Here is a 16,793-nt window from a genome sequence, read left to right as displayed (position 1 = left end):
AAAGTTATGTTTTAGGAGTTGTATCGAAAACTATGATGATAGTTGAGGGACTAAAATGAGAAAAGGGGATTGTAGATGGATAAGCCAGATAAGGTTGTCTCTGATACCGGATTCTTTTTTGTTCGGCCTACCCACTTTTTTCTCATAGTTTTGCTTCCAAAGTACCACAACTGTTGTACAAGCAGGTGAAGGAGGAGAAAGAAAATGTTAAGCCTAGCACTGGGGTCATCAGTTGCTGCAATGAACAAGGTTTCCATACATTATACTGTGAATTATGGTAATGGTAGTGGGAAATCCACAGCCACACAGTTTGGCTTTATCAAGGGATCACAGCAACCACCATCTCTCCTTTCCGCTACTACCAATATTTCTTCCTCCTTTAAGACTGCCGTTGCCGCTGTTGATTCCAACGATCTCACTTCCTCTCCCACTCCTCCTGACAAGGTTCTTCAATTTCTTTCTCCTTTTCTCTTCTACCTCTGCTTACTCCACTACTAATTTACATGTTATATTAAGATGTTATTTATTGATAGAATGCCTAGTAATTCCTTTTCTTTTACAATGCCAATTGATCAATACTGTGAAAATTGTCACTTCATCATCATTTTCCTACAAATTACAAACTCCCATGTTGCTGTTTACTCCAATAAATCATGCATGTGTAATTGGCAACACAACTAGGAAATTCCCAGTTCCTCCTATAAAGAAAACCCCCATTTTGGATCCTGCTTGGAAGGCATCAGGAACCTATACATGCTCAGAGAATGTATTTGCAATTTTGTTTTTATTTTTTTGGCATGAAGCAGTCCCAAAACTTTACCTCTTTCTTGTTGCATTGCAGCAAGAAGCCAACAAGTACTACTTTGTTGTTGCCAATGCAAAATTCATGCTGGATGAAGAGGAGCACTTCAAGGAGCTCTTGTTTGAGCGCCTTCGTAACTATGGAGAGCGTAATAAGGAGCAGGACTTTTGGCTTGTGATTGAGCCCAAGTTCTTGGACAAATTCCCTAACATCACCAAAAGACTGAAGAGACCCGCTGTTGCTCTAGTCTCAACTAATGGCACATGGATGACGTAAGAACATTCTTCCACCCTTCCTCGTTTGGACTACAAGTTCTGATAATTCCTTGTTTCTGTGTATGCTTCCTAGCTTATACTTAGCATTTGATATATGTATTTTAATTTTTATAACTACCTAGGGAAGAGCCTTCACCAGAGTTATTCTAAAACTTCAAGACATAGATGATAATGTTTAGGCCTTGGAGGATTGAATGCTGTGGTTTATCATTTGTTGGGCGCAAGCCACAATCTTATTCAGTTTTTCAGTATGTCTAACAATATTCCCTATGCTGCCTTCTTGGTTGCAAGACAAACTATGGTGTTATGATGACTTGTTTATTCATAATATGTGTAGCAATTGACAAAAGTATAATTTCACTTGCCTAGTATGCCAACCAAGCTCACACATTTTCAAAGTCTGCTCATCAGCCTAGTGAATTGAACAAGACTCATGAATCAAGCTCTTAAAAACAGAGTTGTCTAGGCTTGTACTTAGCTAGAGCATGCCTACCTTGGCTCTGACACTCCTTATCCTGGAAATTATTGGGATTTCCTTTTTTATGACAATTTTGCACTTCTCCTGTTTGTTTGTTTGGTGAGGTGCAAGGGGATGCTTCCTAAAGAGCCTTGTTGCCTATCTGTTCATCACATATGCAGTATGTTAAAAATCATCTTCATTCCTCTAGAAAGATAAGATTCTTATGTGTGCTTGTGTGGTGTGTCCTTGGGCTTATCTCTCTTGCTCCTCATGGATGTGGCTTCCCCTTTTGTGGTTCGGCAGGTTTATGAAATTAAGGTTGGACCGTGTTCTATCTGATAGCTATGAAGCTGACACTCTAGAAGAAGCATTAGCCTCGAATCCTACCACTATAGAGTTTGAGAAGCCAGAAAACTGGGTGGCACCATATCCAAAGTATGAATATGGATGGTGGGAGGCCTTCTTGCCTGCTGAATCAAGAGAATCAAAAGTATAGAACATTTTGCCTAGTTGGTTTTCTGTCGTCTTACCAAGAAGGATTTTCATTGTATCTTAGATAATAGCACCCTTAGCTGCTGGAATCTGCATGCAGCTTTATGAGTTGGTAAGATGGTCAAACTTGTTAAGAGCCTTGTATGTTTGAAAGATTTTGTAACTTGATATCTATAATTCAGCAAAGAAGTGTCTTTAAAATAGCACTGTGAGCAATCCAATCTGGTACAATAACCTATTCAAATATGAGGCTGTTCTTTTTTGCACTTTGTTTAAACCAGCCATGGCATTACATTGCTCCTTTGTTTTGAGGATGATAAATGGTTTACTTTCTCTGTACCATGTACTCCCAGGAAATCTAAGCTTGCCTCTCACAAATGGTAAAACAGAGAAAAACTACTAACCACTGCAATATGCTTATTCTTAATGCTGCTTATGATGCTTCTCGGAACCAAAGATTGGGAGCTTTTGCAGAACATTTTCATTCAAGACAGCAGACTGCTTCTTCACTTCAAACCACAACTTCTCAGCATAAATGTCCACAGCATCTTCATTTTTCTCATACAGCATTGGCGCTGTCATTAGCATTACAAACACTACACGAACCATGTAACACTGTATCAGAACTTAAGCAATGGAAAATAAAATACCAATGAGACGAAGCCCAATCATGCCATGGATTTACTTAGAAAACAAAAGGCGTTAGAAGAGATTAAACAGAAGCTCACATAGGTATAACAAAGTCAAAAAACTGAACCAGCTTCCTATAACAGAGAGAACCCACAGAACCGCAATCACCTGCAAATCAAATTGCACATCATGGTTAGAAAAGTTGCATTTTAATGTGCTGCAAATTGCAAAGCCTTTGAGTGAATGAAAAGATACCTTAAGAAACTTCTTCAAATCCTTCCCAGAAGCTACATCCTGGAAGGATGTAAATGCGCGGTTGATGATGCCCCTAAGCAAAAGAAGGAAATTCACGAACAGTTCATCCGGCAGGGTTACCTCGGGGAGTTTTGGGGGCGACCTGCATCATCAAATAGAAACAAGTTTGATAACTACACTCTTCCCTAAAATTATAACAGAAATCCCTTATGCACGATCCTGGCAGTAATTTTCCTATTACCACTAAAATGTCGAGAAAACCAATAAAGACACTACATGGATGAGGCGCGGTGTTGAGGAAAATATAAGGGGTCGAAATAAGAGGAACTCACACATTGATGTAGGAGGCTAAACTGGACCACAGGAAGACCGTTGTCGATGACAGAATAAGAAAGTGGCAAACCAAAGTAAGCAAGTGATAACCTATGCACTCAAACAGAAACCATGTGACTGTGACACCGGCAAAAATGCGTGTTGAGATCTGCGTGTTTCGCCACAGTATGATATTGGCATCTGAACACAAAGAGATACACACAATCAACTACGAACGAGGAGATGAGGAAACCAAAAATGGATGTAAACACGGTTGATTCTTACGTTTTTCACCGCCAAGAACCAAGTGAAGAGGCTTCTGGCGTCCAAAGAGGTGATTCTTATGGGTCGAATGCAGCATGATGTACTCATCAATCTCAGTTTCAGAAGACGAGTCAAATTTCTCATTGTTATCATGGTCCTCGATCTCTTTGAGCAACTGTGAATCAAACCCATCCATTGGATCTTCCATCACAACGTCCTTTCCTGAGAGTTTAGTTTAGGAATAGGGACGGATGGTCGTGGTTGTCTTAAGTCTCTGCATGTTTTCAACATGAAACTGAAATATTCAACAAGGGAAGACGAAAGGGGTGCTAGATGACCCCCTGAAACTCGCAACTGGGGAATGGCTGCACTATTTTTACCATACCATGCGCTGGCTTGCATTTCCTGAGCTTCTAATTTTGGTATTTCAGCCTACCATTAATTGCTATGCACGGATATCCTTAATTGGAAGATCATCTAATTTTATAAATATTTATCTTTATTAATAAAACAAGGTGTGGGCTATTTTTATTTTATTTATGCAGCATGATTAATCACAATAATAAGGGGCAACACCGTCCGTTGAAGCAGGATGAAGAGGTATATATTATTCATCATAGATAACAGGCATATAAACCAGGTGCCAAGTGCAAAGGAATGGGACACGAGCAATGTGAATAAGTAAAATTGCAGCAACACTCATCATATATATAGCTTCTCTTGAAAGTTGAAGCGGGAGGAAGCCGATTCTCACTGCTTATATAGGTTTGCTGATCACAACGTCTTTATCAAGAGATCAACTCCACGTTCTGGCTCTATGACCAACCTAAGAGCGGGCGAGTGAATGTATTTGGGTGAGAGGGAGAGAGAGAATTGTGACAGAATGAGAGCTATCAGTATCTTGAGTTCAGCAATAGCCAAGTTCTGTCCAAGACACATCCGAGGCCCAACACCAAATGGCATGTATAGGTGTGGGAGCTTGCAAGCACCTGTTATGCCTTTTGCAAATCTATCTGGGTTGAACCTGTATGCATCCGGTCCCCACACTTCAGGATCAGTATGCAGTGTCAGCACCATTGTCCACACATTCACACCCTTGGGAACGGTAATGCCCCCAAATTTCATCTCCTTAAAGGCCTCCCTTGACACCACCGCCACTGGTGGATAAAGTCGCAACGATTCATGAATCACCATATTTAGCTGCATAGCAAAAGATTTTCTTATATTTTTCAAGTGTTCCTTGAAGCTTATATGCTTGGACTTTGAATTATATATTTGGAATGTAAATTTTAAATGACCTCAAATAGCTAATAAATCTTGTAATGAAACACTAGTGATTGTGATACCTGTTTCATCTTGCGAAGCATATCTGCGTCTGGAAGACAACCTGATCCACAGACTTCAAGAACTTCTGCACGGACACGATCCTGCCATTCTTGATTTGCAGCCAACAGCATGAGGCACCATGTGGCAGAAACTGCTGTAGTCTCATACCCTGCCAAGTATATATTCTTGCAGTTATCAACAATGAACCGGTCCATTGCATCCTGTCCCAGGTTGCTAGTTTTGGCACTCTCAAGGACCATTTGCAAGAGATCCTTCTCGTGTGCAGTTTCCTTTCTCTCTTTGACTATTTCGAGTATCAAATTGCCGACGTCTTTCTCTAACGCCCATGCTTCTCTATTGTTCTTGGTGGGAATATATCTGTAACAACCGATCACCAATCCATTGCTAATTTTGTTTAGAAAAAGATATCAAAGCGAAGTCATATAGGTCTTTAAATCTCAAGAAACGGCTAATTTACCTCATGCCAGGAATTCCAGTGGATAGACTTTTCTTGGACATAGCCTCCTGAAGAGCTCTTAGTCTCGAGAAAATTTTTGCTCCTTCGGAATAATTGCTCCCAAAACAGGCTCTTGAGATGACATCTCCGGAGAAGCTTCTCATACCCTCGTCAATTTTGATCTCTGCTACTCCACCCTCTTTATCAATTCTACTCTTCCATGAGTTTAGCAGCACAGTGGTGGATTCAATTATCAAGCTCATCATTCCCTGTAGGCCAAGATTTGATCTATCACTCCATCTTTGCAAGAGGTATCTAATAAAACGAGATTTCTTGCGAGTAAACAAGATATATGGGGCAAACGATTTTACCTTAACCTTGTCACCGTATAATTCAGGGGCGATGATTTTCCTCTGATGGGCCCAAACTTTCCCATTTGAAGTCAGAATGCCCTGACCAAGCAAAGAACCGAGTTCTTTCTGCTGATATGAAGGCTTCCCAAATTCTAATGATGTGCATGTACTAATTTCTCTCACCACATCAGCCCGGCTCACGTATAATATTTGTGTGTTGCCCAACGAAAATACAAATACTGGACCTGTACTTACAGATTACATAACATTAATTAGAATTAGGAGGACGGACTGTACAAATGAAGAGTTGATAGACATGGGTGGGGAGTATGAACGTATAAATGTGTGCTTAAGTATATGGTGTTGAAAAGTGTTATTTGGCTATAGTACCATATTGCTTCCTCCATTGCTCAAAAAATGGAAAGAGGGTAGCAGCACAGTTGTGGAAAACCGGTGGTTCATTTGTAGAAGCCTTTACTGTTGTGGATTGAGACTTCCTGATCTCGCTTATGTTTCCAAGCAGCAGGGATGGACTTGGTCCCCTAATGCCTTGCTTCCTTAGTACAGAACGAAGCCTTCCTGGTTTTAGCACCAGCCCAGAATACAAAAGCTCTAGCAATCCAAGAAAGGTTATCACTACTGCAAGTGAAATGAGTAACACAAGTTCCATATCAGCAGAGGTTTACCTTTCTAAGGATTTAATCTAGTGTCTTAGCACTCTTTCTCACGTACGTTTGCTAACACAAGCAAAAAGATCACTACTAGCTAGAGGGCTTATGGATGTTAGCGATTACCTCCAAGCCACCTTATATAGAGTTCACAGTATAGGGAAATTTCGTCGTACAGAGAAACAGAACATGTCAGATATACATGCAACAGAAACAGCATATCATGACGGTCAATTCATCCAGGAATAAGAGTGATATCATGAGTCATGGCTAGGGTCAAGGTGTTCTCGAGTAAATCACTTCTTCAATGTAAAATGGAGGTCATTAATAGAACAAATTCTAGAAAGTTTTCAGTGATAATTTACAATATATATATATAAAGAAGGTAAAGGTCAAGCACGAGGAGACTTTACTGGTACTAAAGAGACGGACGAGTTTATACCTGTATGGTAAACTGTTCGCACACATACAAATCTTAATTTTGGGAAACAAAACTAGAGCTTCTATAATGGATTAGAGAAATGGGAAAACTCCCTTTTTTTTCTATTTTTATTGGAGTTGCATGGTGTCTTCTCTTTTTGTTTTTAGAAAAGTTGCATGAAGTCTTCGTCCACCTCTCAAATCATTTTCTTCACGGGATGGCTGCGCTACTGTTTAAACAACAAGGAATTAGCTAGAACAGCAAAGACACGCTGGTAGTTAACAGAGGTCAAGAATGGCCAGGGCTCATTTTCTCATCAATGTTTGGCATCCGTGGACTGTCCTGCCATTATCATGCAAAAAGAACAAAAATTATGAGAATGATTCGTCGTTCGCATCTTATTCCTCCAATGTATAGTTGCATGATGACCTAACCAAACCAAACCACCCCGGTTTATTGTTACTTCACCCTTCCAAGAAAGCACCGCAAGTGGAGAAAAAACTATCCAAGTCCTGGTACATGAATTTAGAAAATTTCCCCTTTTTCTACTATTACTAAAAGTGTGGGATTTGAATGCCTGTAATAGATGTCTAGAGATCCTAATTGAGTTTAACTTAATTAATTCAGTTGAGAGTCACCTCACAGCTAGATGGTTGTTAGGTCAAAGATGGTCTCGTGAATAATATCCATCCAATATTTCTTCAAAAGAAAGAAAGCAGCTGCCACACTGAAATTACGAGTAAGAATCCACGAAGTTCCTCCCGCACTTCCTTGAGGTTTAACTTTTATCATGAAACACGAGCAGCGGCAAGCAAGCATATACGCATCTCTGGTCTTCGTTGAGTTTGCTTTCACACTTGTGAAGGCTTTAGATGGTCAGGGTCTTCGTTGAGTTTGCTTTCACACTTTTGACCCTCTCCTTCCTTGCAAGCGATCTCCTGATTAATCTTCCTCGGGGGATTAATTAAATTTCTAGGTAGTCTCCGGGCTATAATAATATTACACCGAGCTGTTTTAATTAGTAACGAGATGCATGCCGCGTGTTGTTGTTGTGGTTTATAAAATAAATATATTTAATAGTATTATAATTATAAATTAGCGCTAAATAAATAATAAAAACTAAAAATATAATGGAATCAATATTTCATGACAGAAAAAAAAGTTGTGTTGGTGATCAAAACTTAGAGACTGAACAAAATGATTTATAGCAATCCACAGTGTTTTGGGAGGAAAGATACAGTGTTTTCACCATATAATTTAGCTTTTCTGTTAATAAAAAGCAAAAAAAATTACAAAGCTAAATTCTCTACCAACTTAATATTAAAAAAAAACCAACAAAGATAATTTTGGAAGAAAAAAAACCAATGAGAAAAAATATTATAGCAATTGATAATGTTTTGTGAGGAAAACTAAAGTGTTTTCCCCAATAAAATAAAATCAATTAAAAAACCATTTAGAGAAATACTGTAGCAATCCATAGTGTTGTGTGAGAAAAACTACAACGCTTCCCCCATATAATTTAGCTTTACTGTGATTATAATTCTTAACCAACTTAATATTAAAAAAAAATAAACAAAGATAATTTTGGAAAAAAAAATCATATGGGAAAACACTGCAATAATTCACAGTGTTTTAAAGAAAAAAATTATAAAGCTAAATTCTTAATCAGCTCAATATTAAAAAAATCAAATTGATAGAGACAATTTTAGAAAAAAAAATATTAAAAAAACACAAAAAAAAGGGGGAAAATCATGTTGGAAACACTGTAGCAATTCATAGTGTTTTGTGATGAAAGCTACAGTACTTCCCCACATGATTTAACCTTATTTGTAATGACTTGTAATTGTAATTTTCAACAATGTTTTGTGAGGAAAGTGCTTTCCTCACATGATTAAGTTTTATTACAAAGTTAAATTCTAACCAACTCAATATTAAAAAAAAAAATCAACAAAGATAATTTTAGAAAAAATTATTGCAAAAAAAAACACAAAAGAAACTAGAAAAAAACCATGTGAGGAAAAACTGTATCAATCCATAGTGTTTTGTGAGGAAAAACTTGTATTTACTTGTAATTGCAATTCTTAACCAGCTTAATATTTAAAAAATAACATTAACAAAGATAATTTTAGGGAAAAACATAAAAAAATAGGAAAAAAAACCATATGAGAAAAAACACTATAGCAATCCACAATAATTTACGATGAAAGTTACAGTGCTTTCCTCATATATTGTAACTGCAATTTTTAACCAACTCAATATTAAAAAATAAAATAAAAAAATATAATTTCAGAGAAAATCATTAAAAAAAAAAACAATGCGGAGAAATACTGTAGCAATCAACAATGTTTTAAAGAAAAAAATTACAAAACTAAATTCTCAATCAGCTCAATAAAAAACATCGACAAATATAATTTTAAAAAAATAAAAAAATAAAATAGAAAAACTATGTGGGAAAACACCTTAGCAATCCACGGTATTTTAAAGGAAAAAAATTACAAAGCGAAATTTTTAACCAGTTCAATATTTAAAAAGTAAAATCAATAAAGATAATTTTTTTAAAAAATGGAAAAAAAAAGAAAAAAAAAAGGAAAGTAATTTTGGGAAAAAAAAAGAAAAAAAAGGGAATTTTAAAGGAAAAAAATTACAAAGCGAAATTTTTAACCAGTTCAATATTTAAAAAGTAAAATCAATAAAGATAATTTTTTAAAAAAAATGGAAAAAAAAAGAAAAAAAAAGGAAAGTTGGAATAAAAAAATGCAAAAAAAGAAAGAAAAAAAAAAGCATTGTGGATTACTGTTGTAATCCACAGTGATTTAGGTGTGGAGGAACAATGATTCCCCCACACCATTTAAATATTGTTATAATAGTAATAGGTCAATATCAATTTTTTAAAAAACTGTTAAGAGTATTGAGAATGTTTTAAGTATTAGATTTAATATTTATGCCAGACTCAAACGATTTGAGTCTGACAGTCATGCTAGACCCAAAAGCATCTAAGCGACTTGGATCTAACAGTTATATATGTCCAATCAACTTAGATCTGGCAATAATGTCAGACTCAATCGTCTTGAATCTAGTAGTCATGCCAAACCAAAGATCTTAGAGTCTAACAGCCTTGATAGATCCAAGCAACTTAGGTCTTGTATAATTGTCAAACCCATGTAGGCAAACATGTTAGACCCACGTTACCTATGTCTGACACCCAATTAATTTGGCTCTTGTGGGTCCAACTCAGCTTTTGGAATTTAAAAATAATAAAACAATGATTATAAAAAATTACACAAAAAACAGTATGAAATGACAAAAATATCCTCATATACAAAGCTTCTTTTTTGTTTTTTCCAAAGCTAAAAATGTATTCTAACTATTTAACAGTTTGTGAAAAGTCAAAGAATTCTTAGGCAACAGGTCTTAATTTTTTTAACCTTGATGGTAGAGTAATATTTTTATTATGCAAATAATCGTAAAAAGACTACCATACCCCCGTTGAAACGTTTAATGATCAATGAGCCTATGAAAAATAATGAAATACCCCCACAACTAAGGTTTCAATTTTTTCAACCAAATGGCAAAATGATAGTTTAACTTTTATGAAAAAACAACATTAGCCTCATCTCAAGCCTTTAAAGCTTGGAAAATCCATTGTGCAGGTATATAGTGGATTGTGCCTTAATCCATAATACACTTGCACAGGGTTGTCAGACCCAAGCGTTTGGGTCTAGCACCAAACATGGTTGCCAAACCCAAGGCGTTTGGGTCTGGTGTGGTTGTCAGACTCAAGGTTTTTTGGTCCTGGAATGGTTGTCAGACCCAAGTAACTTAGGTTTGGCATGTTTGTCAAACCCAAGGCACTTCTGTCTGACGTGGTTACCAGATCCGAGGTGTTTGGGCCTAGCGTAGTTGTCAAACCCAAGCGCGGGTCTAACATTGTTTTGGGCCTGACCTAGCATGGGTCAACCCAAGAAAATTTTTAAAAAAATATTTGAGATGTTAATATTTCATATGAAAAAATTAAAAAATAATCCATGTGGATACAAGTTAAAAGACTATTTCAAAATATTTTTTTATCTCACATTGAAAAGATATTATCTTATCCTATTAAGTTGAATTATTTAAACCAAAAAGGTTTTTTTTATCCCACATTGAAAAAACACAATTTTTTTTCTTGTGAACATAGAGTATATATATTAATGGGCTTTAAATCTTACTTTGAAAAAATAAAACATTCTTCTAATATTTATATAGTGAACTTTGATATCAGTTAGTAACCAACTGAAAAAGATAAAAAAAGGAAGGGTAAAAAAAGGAAGGGTCTCTAGCAAGGGGAAAAAAACACATTTGAGAAAAAAAAAGTCTTTATTGGGTTCTGCTGGGTCACTCGAGTCCCGAGTTGACCTGTCGTGTTGGATCGGGTCTGGTAACTATACTTAAACAGCAAAAAACGAGCTTGAGAGCGTTAATTATAATTTATTCCCTTCTTCTCAAGTTTAATAAAATCAGTTAATTGATCTTTAATATTTCAAAATATAGATTTAGGTTTGCTTTTGCACTATTATTTTTAAATTTTATTTTTGACCCAAGTGTCTGGGTCTGATAACCATGTCAGACCCATGCATCTTTTTTTGAATGCCAAACCTAAAACGCTTAGTTCTGGCAGCCATGTTAGATCTAAACATGATTGTCGGACCCAAGTAGCTTAGATCTGGCATGGGTGTCAGACCCAAGTCGCTTGGGCCTGGAATGGTTGTCAAACCCAAGTATCTTGGGTTTGGCATGGTTGTTAGACCCAGATGTTGGTTTGGCATTGTTGTCACAAGCATCCCTAAAATTCACTTAATTTTTTTTTATTAATCTCTAATTTTAGTGAAGAAAGCATCTATAAAATTACACAAATTAAGATAGTCAAAAGGACAATAAGTCTTTTACATATACAGTATTTTCTTTTTCTACAACATAATGTATCAATTCAAAAGTTTTCTCTTATGATTATATATTTCTAATTTTCGTATATACTAATAGTTATAATGTAAAATAAATTCTTCTTATAACAAACTTTAACAATTAGATCATGCAATAATATCTTAAATTTTAAAAAAGCATGAACCCTTTAAAAAACTGTCCACCACTTGGATGGAAACATAAAATTAATATTTTCATCCACAATGCATACAAAAAAAGAAAGTTTATTTTTGAAGACTTGAAATAAATCACTTAGAACTCAATATTTTTTTTCTTATTTTTTCCTCTTCAAATATAACAAATTTATAAAATAAGTTGCACAAACATAAAAGAGTTTATAATTAAGTTTTATTATAAATGAATAAAAAATCTTGCTTTAATGAACCAATTTTTGTTTTTGCAATCCAGTCATGCTTTTGAAAAATTTTAAATATTTTAACTCAGACGTCTAGATCTGGCATGATTGTTAGATCCAGACGCGTGGGTGTGACATGGTTGCCAGGCCCAAAGTGCGTGGGTCTAGCAACCATGTTAGATCCAAGTTCCTTAGGTCTGACAACCATGATTGATTTGACAAACAACAAATAAAAAGGATCACAAATGTGCACTTTAGTTTTTAGAAGAGAGAAAGGAAAGAAAAAACACAAACAGTCAATTATCGACAACAATCCAACCATTATTTGTCTACAAGTATCATACCATAGAGAAGAGGGCATGGTTGCACATCCAGTAAAATGGCGGATGGACAGATTTATCAATCAAGAATCGCCACACAAATCTCTTTAATGGTGCGGGTGTCATCTTTTTGCTGGAGAAAAAAAAAATTATAAAAGGATAAGAAATTAAAATAAAACTATTATTACAATTTATAATAAAAAAATTTCTTGATTTACCGTAATTTTCCTAACAATTTAGCTTTTACCATAATGATAGAACGCTAGAACGCTAGAGGGACTGTTACTGTTTGTAACAGTTAAGCCCAAGACGCTTGCTAGGGCCTTGTCTAGCCAGTAGCCTCACCTCACATGTAGATTGCAGTTTAATTATTATTTTTCTTTACCTTCTAATTTGTGTTTTGCCAAAAGCCATTGTCCTTTTTTTGTGGCGATGCCAAACTTTGTTCTCTCTCTTTATCCGGAGCAAGAACTAAGAGGCATGGGAGATTGAAATGAGCAATTTTACCTTAGAATATGCCAGACTTTGCTCTTATTGGTGTGAACCGTAAATTAAGAAGAAGGTACGCCAGCCTTAAATGGTTCGTTTGGAGAAGTACAAATATAGATTGATCAAGAAATATTGCTCCCATGCCTTTTGGTTTTTGTGTTTGTGTTATTCTTTTCGATAAATGGTTCCAAGGTTCGTCTTTAAATTTAGCTTTTCTATCTCTCCTCTTGTGCTAAAATAGCATGGTTCATGCAGAGCTCGGCTGGCCAAGGGCCTGCAGATTGCAAATAATAGTATGGGTAACCTTCAACTCGTTGCACAGTATTTGACCATCCTTGGACGCTTGGCTGGCTCTTGCCCTGCATGATACTGTACAAACCAGAGAGATCTTGAGATCTTCCCTTACACTGGCAAATAAGTTGTTTGATATCGCGACTCATATCTGAGTGCTTCTGTTCTGACAGGTATAATAGCTAAATGTGTTAACCCTTGCTCATGATTTGATTTAGTCAACTCAGATTAGCACTCTTTCAAGACAATATTTATTTACAAATTACAGGTTTCTCTTTTGGTGATTCAAGAATGCAACCCTAGCTTGGAGAACGAGTTCTTCTGTTTCAACCTCGACATTCCAGAATCTGTTGGTCTAACAGCTCCATTGCCAGCGTCTTCATCGCCAAGGCTATTAGATTTGGACAGTCTGGACAATCGACGGCGTGGGAAGAGAAAACTTTAGCTTGTAGGTTGTTTTGTTGATACAAGAGAGAATGGGAAATGAGACGGAGGCTAATTAACACTTCAACATGTACAATTGCAGGCACCGTTCTTTGCATTGTTGTCGCTTGTTAGAAGTAAACCAACGAAAAATATCGTCCAATCTCTTTCTCACTCAGCTTCAATCTGTAGGCTAGTACAGGCTGCTTCTTTTTTTCCCTGTGATGACAAATATAAATAGCAATACACTGCAGTGCAGTGCTTGGGATTGCAAATGATGGTTTGGTGGAAAACGAACTGGCAACTTGCAGGGTTTATTCATTTTGAGATTCCGCCGATTGCCATAACTCCCAAGAAAAGAAAAGGGTGGTCATTGTATCATTTGCTTTGTAGACTCTGTTTCTCTACCGTAAAAGTAAAAGTGAATTCTCTTTGTAGAGTTGTATGCGATGTGCAAACAATGCCTGTACGTTGTTCAATTCCATCTTTTTATTATTATTCTTTAGGATGCTTGGTGAAGGTTGTATGATATGACCAGATAATTAAGGATCGATTCTCTGTTGGATGAAACATATTCACACATGGCCAATTGGTGAGTGAGCTTCACTATTTAATATGATATTGTGAGTTATGGAGGGGTATAGAAGATAAACATTGTTAATCAGCTTCATCTTCGGTTTCTTCCCGAAATTGAAGCTGAGTCCCACAGGTGACAAAAAAGACCAGAGCTGCATTTCCATGTGCCTCTTTGTCGCCTCGAGTAGCCAGTCAAGCTCCCTCTGCGGTTAGTCCAGCTATCTCTTTGAGTGGTTTCCACACGAACTTTCTCCTGCACATAATTGAGTTTGCAATTATGGAGGTAAATGCAAGCGTACAACATTAAAGTTTGCAGTGTGGAAAAACGGAATGAATAAGATGCAAATAGGACTAAACAATTGGTGAATTATCAGTTCAAAGCAAAGCTTACCAGTTTCCACATTCAGCAACGACTCTGACGTTAGGGCGGAGTGTTGGCAGCAGAGCAAGAAACTGCAGTTCCGCCTTGGACAAAACCTGTACAGGCGGTATGCAAAAACATGAGTGAATGAAATTTTATTCGATTTGAATGCTTGCCGGCTATACTTTTCTTGGTTCCTCCTAATTGTATCACGAAAAAAACCATAGAAATGTAACTGAAAACGAAATGCGTTTGGGTAATTTCACATACCTTGGCTTCGATTATCCAAACCACCAGTCCCTTGGCATTAGGGGGCAGGTGTTCAAGTCTAAAATCAACTTCTGGGGGGAAATACCACCTTGCTATGGGTTGCTTCCCTAGATGTGCCTGAAATTAATGCATTCACCGAAAGCATAAGCTATCACGAAAAGAATATTGATTGATGGTGGGAGTGCATCCAATGCATAATTACTCACAGGACAAACAGGATGAACTTTGGTGAGGGTGGTCTCAGGATCCCCAAGGCCACGAGCACTGAGGTCAAGGAAGTAGTAGCCCTGGCGGATGAGGCGGTTAAGGTAACGACCCTCGTAGCCTCCTTCGTGAGGGGGGTAAATGGCAAGGGCTTTGTGCTCCTCCACATCTGACAGCCACTGCCCTATATCAAATTTTACCAAATCCCCTCCAATGAAGTCACCTAATCCTATCCCACTACACTTCACCACCAACCCTGCAGTTGGTCTCCTCTTAGATACATTGTTATTATAAATAAATCCCTGGAGCAGCATAACATTTCTGTTTCCTACCATTACACTGATCCTTGGGGAGCAAGAGCGCTGCTGTCTGTGGTGGAGATTGATCGAGGCCGGTGCTCTCCCATGTTGTTGCAGGCTGCAGGTAGATGCCATTCTTTCTCTGCACTGGAGGACCTTACCAAGTAATTATTAACTGGTGGTGTAGAAGAAGGGAATCCATCATGATGTTAAGATAAACGACAAGGTTTTCAAGAGGCATCCAGCTACTAGCTGAGTGAAGCCAAGTGATAGTATGCTGAAGTTGTATGGTAGAGAAACAAGATAAGAAATTAAATCACAAATGGACAAGGATTTGTAATTTTCTCTTTCTTTTCTCTTTTCTAAAGTGAATGAGCAATCTCACGGTGTTTGTGGTTGCGGTGCACTTTTAAAAATATTTAATTTTTTTGTTTTATTTTTGTTTTATTTTTTAATATATTAATTTCAAAAATAAATATAAAAAAAATAAAAAAATAATATATTTTTAAGTAAAAACATTTTAAAAAATAATGTTTTTTGCTCTTCTAAACAATTACTTAAAAGGTCGTGTTTATCTTTCAAAAGAACTTTTATATTTACTTTTTCATGTTTTACAGTCTAGGTGATAATGGAGACTTAAGTTTTCTTTATTATTATTTTAAAAGCACGTTGTTTAAGAAAACATTTTAAGTATTAGTATTAAAATTCAAATTCAGATTGTTAAAGAAAAAAATAAGACAAATAAGTGATGAAAACTTTGCAAAATTATTCCTCTGGTAAACAAGGAAAAAACTTTTAAAATATTGGATTGAGAATTGATTTGACGGATTATTTTATAAAATTAGCATAATAAATTAATATGAATTCAAAAAGATTGAATGAAATAGTATAGTTTGATTATATCATATTTTAAAAACAAAATATTTATTAAATATAACTATTTTTAAATGCGATAAGATAGTTGTCGCTCTTCAGAATAGTAATATTTAGTAAATATCATGTTTTTTATTGATATAATTGTATTAACTAGTCAATCATTTTATAAAAAAATTTATAATTTTAGGAAGGTGTTTTTAGATATGTTTTTTAAATTAAAATATATATTTATAATGATGTAAAAGTAACTTTAATTTCTTGTTTCTTATTTTCTTATCATTTCCACCTAAGACTTTTATAGTTTTTTGACGGATTATTTTATAAAATTAGCATAATAAATTAATATGAATTCAAAAAGATTGAATGAAATAGTATAGTTTGATTATATCATATTTTAAAAACAAAATATTTATTAAATATAACTATTTTTAAATGCGATAAGATAGTTGTCGCTCTTCAGAATAGTAATATTTAGTAAATATCATGTTTTTTATTGATATAATTGTATTAACTAGTCAATCATTTTATAAAAAAATTTATAATTTTAGGAAGGTGTTTTTAGATATGTTTTTTAAATTAAAATATATATTTATAATGATGTAAAAGTAACTTTAATTTCTTGTTTCTTATTTTCTTATCATTTCCACCTAAGACT

The 16,793-nt window shown here is 35.7% G+C and overlaps 4 protein-coding genes across 4 annotated transcripts; 1 reads left to right on the top strand and 3 right to left on the bottom strand.

Moving 5' to 3' along the window:
• The first annotated feature begins 111 nt into the window (after nucleotides 1-111).
• On the top strand, nucleotides 112-2,232 carry LOC133668902 (uncharacterized). The gene is made up of 3 exons (XM_062088906.1): nucleotides 112-444; nucleotides 842-1,074; nucleotides 1,841-2,232. The coding sequence occupies exons 1-3, from the start codon at nucleotides 205-207 to the stop codon at nucleotides 2,031-2,033; spliced, it is 666 nt and encodes a 221-aa protein (XP_061944890.1). The 5' UTR covers nucleotides 112-204; the 3' UTR covers nucleotides 2,034-2,232.
• LOC133668900 (reticulon-like protein B6) lies at nucleotides 895-3,928 on the bottom strand. Its single transcript, XM_062088905.1, has 5 exons — nucleotides 3,512-3,928; nucleotides 3,247-3,427; nucleotides 2,915-3,056; nucleotides 2,758-2,827; nucleotides 895-2,625 (listed from the first exon to the last, which is right to left on the bottom strand). Exons 1-5 carry the CDS (start codon nucleotides 3,696-3,698, stop codon nucleotides 2,453-2,455), a joined length of 753 nt encoding a protein of 250 aa, XP_061944889.1. The 5' UTR covers nucleotides 3,699-3,928; the 3' UTR covers nucleotides 895-2,452.
• Nucleotides 3,929-4,072: 144 nt separating this feature from the next.
• LOC133668899 (cytochrome P450 714C2-like) lies at nucleotides 4,073-7,237 on the bottom strand. The gene is made up of 5 exons (XM_062088904.1): nucleotides 6,017-7,237; nucleotides 5,645-5,871; nucleotides 5,295-5,542; nucleotides 4,837-5,194; nucleotides 4,073-4,690 (listed from the first exon to the last, which is right to left on the bottom strand). Exons 1-5 carry the CDS (start codon nucleotides 6,294-6,296, stop codon nucleotides 4,265-4,267), a joined length of 1,539 nt encoding a protein of 512 aa, XP_061944888.1. The 5' UTR covers nucleotides 6,297-7,237; the 3' UTR covers nucleotides 4,073-4,264.
• Nucleotides 7,238-14,134: 6,897 nt separating this feature from the next.
• LOC133669317 (NAD(P)H-quinone oxidoreductase subunit N, chloroplastic) lies at nucleotides 14,135-15,505 on the bottom strand. The gene is made up of 4 exons (XM_062089408.1): nucleotides 14,966-15,505; nucleotides 14,760-14,876; nucleotides 14,520-14,605; nucleotides 14,135-14,381 (listed from the first exon to the last, which is right to left on the bottom strand). Exons 1-4 carry the CDS (start codon nucleotides 15,395-15,397, stop codon nucleotides 14,321-14,323), a joined length of 696 nt encoding a protein of 231 aa, XP_061945392.1. The 5' UTR covers nucleotides 15,398-15,505; the 3' UTR covers nucleotides 14,135-14,320.
• Nucleotides 15,506-16,793: the final 1,288 nt, after the last annotated feature.

The sequence above is a fragment of the Populus nigra genome, chromosome 12 (genome assembly GCF_951802175.1).
Source record: "Populus nigra chromosome 12, ddPopNigr1.1, whole genome shotgun sequence".
Lineage (NCBI taxonomy): Eukaryota > Viridiplantae > Streptophyta > Magnoliopsida > Malpighiales > Salicaceae > Populus > Populus nigra.
The sequence above is the reverse complement of the archived record's forward strand: the minus strand, read 5'-3'. Positions and strand labels throughout refer to the sequence as shown.